The sequence below is a fragment of the Dryobates pubescens genome, chromosome 8, assembly GCF_014839835.1.
Source record: "Dryobates pubescens isolate bDryPub1 chromosome 8, bDryPub1.pri, whole genome shotgun sequence".
Lineage (NCBI taxonomy): Eukaryota > Metazoa > Chordata > Aves > Piciformes > Picidae > Dryobates > Dryobates pubescens.
Window position 1 is genome coordinate 25,988,165 of NC_071619.1, and position 8,434 is coordinate 25,996,598.

The 8,434-nt window shown below is 46.7% G+C and overlaps 1 protein-coding gene across 1 annotated transcript; it reads right to left on the reverse strand.

Moving 5' to 3' along the window:
- Positions 1 to 2,091: 2,091 nt before the first annotated feature.
- On the reverse strand, positions 2,092 to 5,803 carry LRIT2 (leucine rich repeat, Ig-like and transmembrane domains 2). Its single transcript, XM_009901731.2, has 3 exons — positions 5,617 to 5,803; positions 4,457 to 5,238; positions 2,092 to 3,000 (listed from the first exon to the last, which is right to left on the reverse strand). The coding sequence occupies exons 1-3, from the start codon at positions 5,724 to 5,726 to the stop codon at positions 2,189 to 2,191; spliced, it is 1,704 nt and encodes a 567-aa protein (XP_009900033.2). The 5' UTR covers positions 5,727 to 5,803; the 3' UTR covers positions 2,092 to 2,188.
- Positions 5,804 to 8,434: the final 2,631 nt, after the last annotated feature.

The following is an 8,434-nucleotide window of genomic DNA, read 5'->3' on the forward strand; positions in this document are numbered from 1 at the left end:
AGCTTGCTGTCAATTCCTTTGTTTTGACTGGGCTGGGGGAAAGAAGACACAGTCTCAAGCTGCGCCAGGGGAAGTTTAGGCTCGAGGGGAGGCGAAAGTTCTTCACTGAGAGAGTTGTTAGCCATTGGAATGAGCTGCCCAGGGAGGTGGTGGAGTCCCCATCCCTGGAGGTGTTCAAGAAGGGATTGGACATGGCACTTGGTGCCATGGTTTAGTCATGAGGTCTGTGGTGACAGGTTGGACTTGATCTTTGAGGTCTCTTCCAAACTTGGTGATTCTGTGATAAACAGTCATTACAGGCACTGGTTTGTTTTTCACTCCCCTTGTACATGGCCCAGTGTACCATCTCCCTAGAGGTTTCTGCAGGACAAGGTTATCTCCCTGCTCAGCTAACTGCTTTCATCACTTCCTCACCATTCCAGACCCCTCTATCACACATGTTGCAACTTCCCTGCAGCCAAACCCTGGAGCTCCTTGCCCTTAGAGTGTCTTTGTAATTTTTGACTATGAAAAAAAGATAAATGAAGCAAAAGACATCTGTGTATTCTGAAAAACCATGGAGTTTATTACTTTGACACTAAAAGACTGGCTAGGAAGTTCCTTAAGTAGAACACAAAGTCAGCACTGATGAAACAGGTCTCTTCTGTTCAAAAGCTGTGCAGCAAGTTACAGCAGAAGGAGTTGCTGGGGGAGAAAATGTGGGGCCTGAAGAGAGACAGCATGGTAAACACACAGCAAAAACCAACACCAGCAAAAAATACAACTAAACGTCATGCAGTGAAGCGCACATTAGGATTCATCTCTACTTACAGCTGAGGTTTCTGTTATACTTTTTCCTATTGGAGGTGTTCTACAACAACAGATATGACAAGGTCTGCAAATCTGTTTGCCACATGCTTTGGTTGTGCTGGAAAGCATGAGATCAAAAAAAGAAAAAAATAAGTCACATGTTCTCAGAGCCCCCAGGAAACACATCATGAGCTGATTTGCGAGCAGGGGGGCAATATTTGGGGGGGAGGGAAGGGGTAAACGGGGTTTGCCTCTAGAAAGCAGGTGAGTTTGTTTCAAAGCAGAAGGGTGGACAAGTGGCATGTCTGCATTTGGGGAAGATGTCTGTCTCACACTTTGGGCTCCCAAACCCTGACTTCACCACCCTCTCTGCTCCTGGCCATTTATCCTGCCAGGCCAAATGTCCCTGTCACCCCACATTACCCTGCAGCCACAGTGCCATCCTGGGAAAAAGGATGCAAGTGATGGGCAGGGTGGAAAGGGGAACAGCAGTTGAGTGTTTGCCTGCAAAAGATGAACTGTGCATTATTTCACCAGCCCCTGTCCTTAACTTACCAAAGAATCTATTAACCCAACACTTCTGTATCAATGACCATTGAGGGGGGAGGAGGGATATCTGTCTACATTATGCTGGTCTTCAGTAAGTGCTCGCAGTTTTCCTGTTTCTGGTACAACTGGGGCTGTAAACCTCTTAGGGCTGTGTAAACCTTAAGGATGAGTAAGAAAACGACCACAACAAGAGAAAGCAAAATACACAAAATAAAACAAAGACCCTCATCCCCCACACCAACACGCAACACTCCCAATCCAAAAAAAAAGGAAAAGTCTTTTCCTCCAAAGGAAACAAAACAGCTCCATCACACATTCACTCTGTTCTCCCTCACATCTTGTTTCTAGTTATACCACAACTCTGCCCTGGCTCCCCTGCTGTGTTTCCATGAGGCAACACACAGGACAAGTGGCACCTAGCACAGGCCAGAGCTGCAAACAAGCCTCCCCATCCACCCCCAGCTGGGAAAATAAGGAAACAAAGACACGCCTGGAGGAGTTAGCAAGGGAGACCTTTGGCTTTTCGCAGCATGCATTGGTGTTGGGTTTGGATTGGGTTGGTTTTTGGTTAGTGCTTGTTCCCTGTGTGTATGTCTGCATTGCTCCATGACAGCGCTGCAGAGGCAGCCTGAGACTGCAGGAGCATGGCCACACATCCGCAGCCACACATTCTGGGCATCCCCATTCCCAGGGCTCTCCAAACCTTCTGCAAACCCCAGCCACACACTCCACCGAGTCCTTGCAGCACTGAGCCTTGCTTGCATGGTCCTTCAGGAGAACAAGCATGTGCTGTTCAATGTCATCTGAAAGGTGCCACTGCAGCCATGTTTCCGGGGCAGGCAGGCCTGGGCTAGTAGAGGTCAGCGCTGTTCCTGTGGGGTGGACGGGTCTTGCCAGCCTCCTCGTGGCCTGGGGGTCGCCGGGTGCCACGACCACCCTGAGGGCGGCAGAGCCCATCCTCACTGCCAGCGGGCAGGCTGTCCAGCGTGCTCTCCTTGCTGCCAGCCCCCTGATCCTGGCCCCCACGGTGGCGGCGGAGACAGGCACCAGGGCAGCGGGTCAGGCAGCCGGGACGGGCCTCGGCAGTGCAGGCATACATGCCAGCAGGCACGGCCAGCACCATGGCGCAGACAATGACCACAATGTGGATGAGCTTCTCACGCTGTTCCAGCTGGCTGATGTCACTGCCTGTGACAAAGACAACACACTGGCCCTTGCGAGGTGCCTGGTTGCGCACAGCCACACAGACCTCATACTTGGTGGCAGGCAGCAGATCTGTTACTGAGTAGGTGTTGACACCGGGACCGATGTAGATGGCATCCTTCTGGGCTGCATCATAACGGCCCACCAGCAGGGTATACCAGGTCTCTCCTGGCTCTGATGCTGCTGCTGCCACTGCAAACCACTCCAGGGTGATGCCATAGACTGTCTGCTTGGCAATGCGCACCTCTACATGGGCACCAGTTTCAGCAGGGGCGACAGGGGCCCAGTCTGGGGAGGTTGTGGATGCCCATGGAGCCCCCACCTGAAGGGTGATGGTCACAGAGGTATTGCCCAAAAAGTTGGCAGCTGTACAGGTGTAGTTGCCAGCATCTGCTGGCCGTGCCACCGGGATCAGGAGCTCTGAGCGGATGGTTTCCTCGCTGATGGGCTCAGTGGACACTGTGGGCAGAGAAGAGTTGTGTCAGTAGATGGAGTCACCTCCTGCCCATGCAGGCAGGGAGCCACCATGCCCTTGGGGCAGCCCAATACCACTCCAAGGTGGGATGGGGGCCAGGAGGCCAGGCAGGACCTACCCTGCCCAGGGAAGGAGCAAAAGAGATATAGAAGTGCACCAAACCCCACAGAGCTCATCAGTGAACTGTTATCTGGGCCAAAAGACAATAAATTCACCTGGACACTCAATCAGAAGAGATAGGAAGTGTGTCCAACTCCCACCCCATCATGAATTGTTGGGGATGCTGCTACTGGCGGAGGCCAAGCTGCCCATGTGTCATCAGCCATCAGTGTGCTCAGGTTAGGGCAAGCCAGAAACAGCCACTGAGGTGCAGGAGATTCTGCTATAATTTTGGATACATGCTCCATCCACTCTCAGGTTTCAGTGTGAAATAATGGTGGTTGCATGAGGCATGGGGCAAAAAGAGGCTCGTGGAGCGATAAGTATTGTACTGGGAATGAGAAACAGCTTTAAAAACAATATGCAAATCTGTTAGCTACCCAAAAAGGGACATCTGGCCCAAGTCAGGAAACACCTATATGTAACTAATTCAGCACATGCCTGTGGAAAGATGCACAAGTGTTGCTACAATGCTGCAATTAAAGCAAATGTCAGTCCAGTATTAAAGGCTAATTCTATCTTATTCAGCTAGCTGGCTTATTAGGAACACACGTAACCTGTGTGGTGCCCACACGCATGATTAGCTTACCTGATGAAAATAGCAACTTGTTCTATTGAGAGCTCTTAGTAAAAATGCACGTGAGGGAGGGCATGCAAGAGCCAAGGTGCATGGAAAGGAAGTGGGAAAGGCTTCACACTATGAAGCCCTCGATAACAAGTAGAAATAAGCAAGGCTTATGGAGAATGACAACCTCTGCTTTGGTTGTAGAAAATTAATGGACACAGACAACAGGGCTGCATATGGCAATGGTATAGAAACAAGCAAGTGCTTGTCCAAACCTACAAACACACCCATACATATAAATATCATTAAGTAGTGTGTACCTATATACATGGCATATAATATATACACATAGCCAAGTATTTATTACATATATATGACTAATACATATGTAATAAATAATAGTTCTTACATCGTGTGTCATGATGAAAGAGCTACTATTAAAATTCCACACATAAAATAACTGTGTAAAAAGGAGGCCATTCTTTCTGTCTTTGACTGATATGCTGTGTGAAGAGTTCTTCTCATACCATTCAGATGTTCTTAGACATGTAGGATTAATTAAGATTATTTAGATTACTGCCAGCACAATAACTGTGATTCTCAAAGAGTCTGAGAGATGATATAGTGACTGACGGCCTGAAGACTTTCATAGGTAGAATAGCAGAACATACTGGGGGGTGAGGGTGAGAAGAAGAAGAACAAGCAGTTCTGCTTACCATTAAAAGCCCTTAAAAGTTTGAGTGCATAGGTCCACCAGACAGCTGGAGAAGGGCTGGCTTCCACAAAGCAGGTCAGAGTGACATTCAGCCCCACTGGGACTGTCAGGTTGGTGTCAAGGGCTGAGATCAGGGGCTTCATGCAGCTGTTGAGCTCTACTTCATGAAAAAACTTCCCTGCCCTGAATTTTGGACTTGAACAAGTTAAATAGGAGTTCATCAGAATAATAGGTGGGCCAACTGACTTGATAAACTGGACAAATCCCCGCAGGCGACAGTCACAAATCCAGGGGTTGTCATGAAGGGCCAGGACAACATTAGAAATAGCTTCTAATTGCCCCTCTGCCCTCAGACTTCTCTGATAGACAGGCCAGCTGTAGAAGACATCCTTGGATATGACAGTAAGCTGATTTGAGGATAGGTCTAAATAGGTCAGGTTGGGCAGATGACGGAGCGCATGTTCTGGAAGGACATCGAGCCGGTTGTGCTTCAGATCCAGGATTTTCAAAGCTGGGGTGTCTTGAAATGCTGTCCATGGCACTGAACTTAATTTGTTCCCTTGCAAGCGCAGCTCCTTCAGAGACGGTAGATATTCCAGGCTCTTGATGTGCATGACCGTGATGTTGTTAAAATTGAGCCAGAGATACTCCAAGGCACTAACATTCTCGAAAGACCCACGAGGCAATTCTGTTAGGTGAGAATTTTCTATTCTAATTTTCCGGATGTCCTGAGGGATGTTTGAAGGGATCTGCCTCAGCAGTGCAGACATACAGAGTAAGCTCCTAAGGAAACCAGAAGGAGGAAAACAGAAAATTCTCCATGTCCCACACCATGTTCATCACTAACAAACCAATTCCCTATACACATCTGCAAGCACTTGAATAATTGTAAGGTCTGGTACATAGGGATGAACAAGCCATGGATCCATCCTTCCTTGTGTTTTACACCCATTTTTCCACAAATAGTCATAAAAATGGCTACATATGCAACTACATACCTCAGGAAAATAAGAAGAATGTCATTTTATGCTCTAGTACTATTTAATTAGAAGAGGCATACTATGTGCCCATCTGTTTGGTGCTCACATCACTAGCTAATATATATTGGGATGCTCTGAACTGCTTTGCCAGTGCTATGACTAGAATAAGAAGTGTTCTTACCTTCCAAAGGTGTCTCGAGAGCAAGAGCATCCTATGACACAAGATGAAACAGATGGGTTTATCTTGTAGAAGACCACAAGAAGAAAGAAAATATGACAAATAGGATCCATATTCTCCTTCAAGAAAGCACTGTGCAGGGTTTGCACCAAACATGCCAAGAGCCTCCAAGAAGCAAATCTTATTAGCTGTAATCTTCCCTGACGCAGAAATAAATCCTGCTGGGGACCCGACCCTAAAAAAGACAGTAGCATGGTTCACTGCCTGTGTCAAAGTGCTAAAAAATCACCCCAGGACCACTCGTGGCATTTATTCTTTAGCTGCAGGGATTCTGATAGGCATGTTTACTTGGTTGATAATATGGTGATGGAACCAAGCGGTTAACCAGGCCTGTTTTGGTTTGTTGTTTGTTTTTTTCCCCAAGGGATCTGTCTGTTTATCAAGGAAGTTTATCAAGGCATATATTAAGGAAGAAAAACACAGTAAGGACAAGACTTCACAGTTATAATTTGTCAGTATGTAGCACAGGACTGCACACTCCATCAGGACCCAGACCCTGCCCCAGCTATTCCAGGGCACATGGTGAGCACAAAACCTTCTCCAGAACTTTGTTGCTCTGTCACAGAAACATAGTATGGCACTATTTTTCCTTGGAAACAACTCCTTTTGTTCCCACCACTATCTCCATTCTTATGCATTGGTAGTGAAAACATCAAGACAGCTATGTCCAGTCTGTGGGCTTCTGTGAGAAGAGTATCTTGGAAGTTAATCTCTATTGCATAATGTTAAAATTTCTGTGCTATTCTTTGGCTTCCCTCTGAGACACGTGCAGATTTGCTTTAGGGCACCTTGAAATACTCTGGCTAAACAATTCGATGGGAAGGGATTTGGAGTAACCAAATTTATTTAGTTTGGGGTTTTTTTCCAATCCAAAATAGCAGGGTTTGGTTATTATTTCCAATCAGTGCTGCGTTCTCCTGGGGCCATCTAGTGTGTACAGGCTTCATTACAGTCCGCAGGAGGCAGTGTGCCACCAGAAAAGGGCTTAACCTTGCTACCAGTACGTGTGAAGCTGGGTCACAAATCAAGATTAGCCTGAACCTACTTAATCTCTAACCTAAGGGACCAGCATAGAACAATATTTATAGTGTGATGGCTTAGATCTATACATGGCTGTGGGGGCGGGTGCAATAGCCCAAGAGCTTTAAGGATACAGAAGGCATAGGGTTGATCCTGCAGCTTTTAAATCAACAGGTGCTTTGAATTCTAGGCAAATCAGCAAAACGAATTGATAGGGAAACTGGTGGGAACTGCTGCAGCACTTCATGACTGCCTTCCATACACAAGCAGCAGACCGAGTAAATGGCATGTTGGGCTGCAGTAGCTCTCTGTGGCCAGCATCTGACCAAAAGTACATGGGGTGGGGGTTTTTATTTATTTATCAACTGAAAAGTTCCTTATTTGTCAATGATGCAGTGCTTGGCATTTAAACAGCTGCCCTACATTTTAATATCAGTAAGTGAAGTAGGAAAGCTGATGGTCTGTAGCTCATGAGATGCCACAGCTATAAATCCCCATCTGACTGTGCCACTGGGGACATTTCCTGATGAAGTTGCTGATGTTGCAGTGAGAGTGGCACCAGGACAAGCCACAGCGAGCCAAGGCAGACACTCCTTATGCAGTTTCTCTATATCTTAAGAAGCAATGGGGACACCCATCAGTGGGGCTGGCTGGCTCGCTCACCTGTGAGTGCTGCGGAAGCAACAGTGGCAGCTGCAATGGTAGTGTGTGTCCTTCTTGGTCCATCAGCCATTGAAGTGGAGGGCCTCAGGGTCCCCATGCCCACCCTGCATGGACATGGACCTGTGGGGAGTCAAATGTCATACTCACCTTTGGTCCTCTTTTGCAGTCTGACCTGGAAATATTCCCTAATAAAACAATGATATTATTTTCTAATACTTATAATTTTAACATTTTGCACTGCAGTATAACTAGTAATAACAGCAGTAAATTACATACACTGTAGTTAGTTGGTTAGAAAACAGCTGAGTCAGGAGGAAACCTAGAATTTACCTGTGAGATAAAAATTTGCAGCAGAGGCAGAGGAAACCCAGTGTCTTGATGGTGTTCAGGGTTAGAGGTGATGGGTCACCTTCCTGTGATTGGATAAATGGCTGAAGTCTACACAGATCATTACAGTATCACAGTATCACCAGGTTGGAAGAGACCTCAAAGATCATCAAGTCACCACAGACCTCATGACTAGACCATGGCACCAAGTGACATGCCCAGTCCCCTCCTGAACACCTCCAGGGATGGTGACTCCACCACCTCCCTGGGCAGCCCATTCCAATGACGAACAACTCTCTCAGTGAAGAACTTTCTCCTCACCTCAAGCCTAAACTTCCCCTGGCCTAGCTTGAGACTGTGTCCCCTTGTTCTGGTGCTGGTTGCCTGGGAGAAGAGACCAACCCCCTCCTGGCTACAACCACCTTTCAGGTTGGCAGCTAAATCACATTCTCAAAAAAAAAAAAAAAAACCAAAACATGAAAAGTGTTATTAATTAATAAACCCATATATAGACAGTAAAAGTTATTGGTGACTTTCCTCTCCATGTTCACCTTTGGGCAACGTACAGGTGCATAATAACCAATGTCCTAGGATGCCACAAGTGACATTTCATCCAGGCTTCTCTGTTAGAAATACATTAATTTAAATAAGTTGATGAAAAGAAGGGAAAAAAAGAGAATTACAGTTGCTTTCTTTTTCCCACATGAGCTCTCCTCACAGTCCTACCTATCTTTTGCAAGGCTGGAAAATG

Coding starts and splice junctions, on each gene's coding strand:
- LRIT2 (XM_009901731.2), bottom strand. CDS start 5,726: ATGGATCCTATTTGTCATATTTTCTTTCTTCTTGTGGTCTTCTACAAG. Junction 5,239..5,616: donor TCTCGAGACACCTTTGGAAG/GTAAGAACACTT, acceptor TGGTTTCCTTAG/GAGCTTACTCTGTATGTCTG. Junction 3,001..4,456: donor ACTTTTAAGGGCTTTTAATG/GTAAGCAGAACT, acceptor CTCTGCCCACAG/TGTCCACTGAGCCCATCAGC.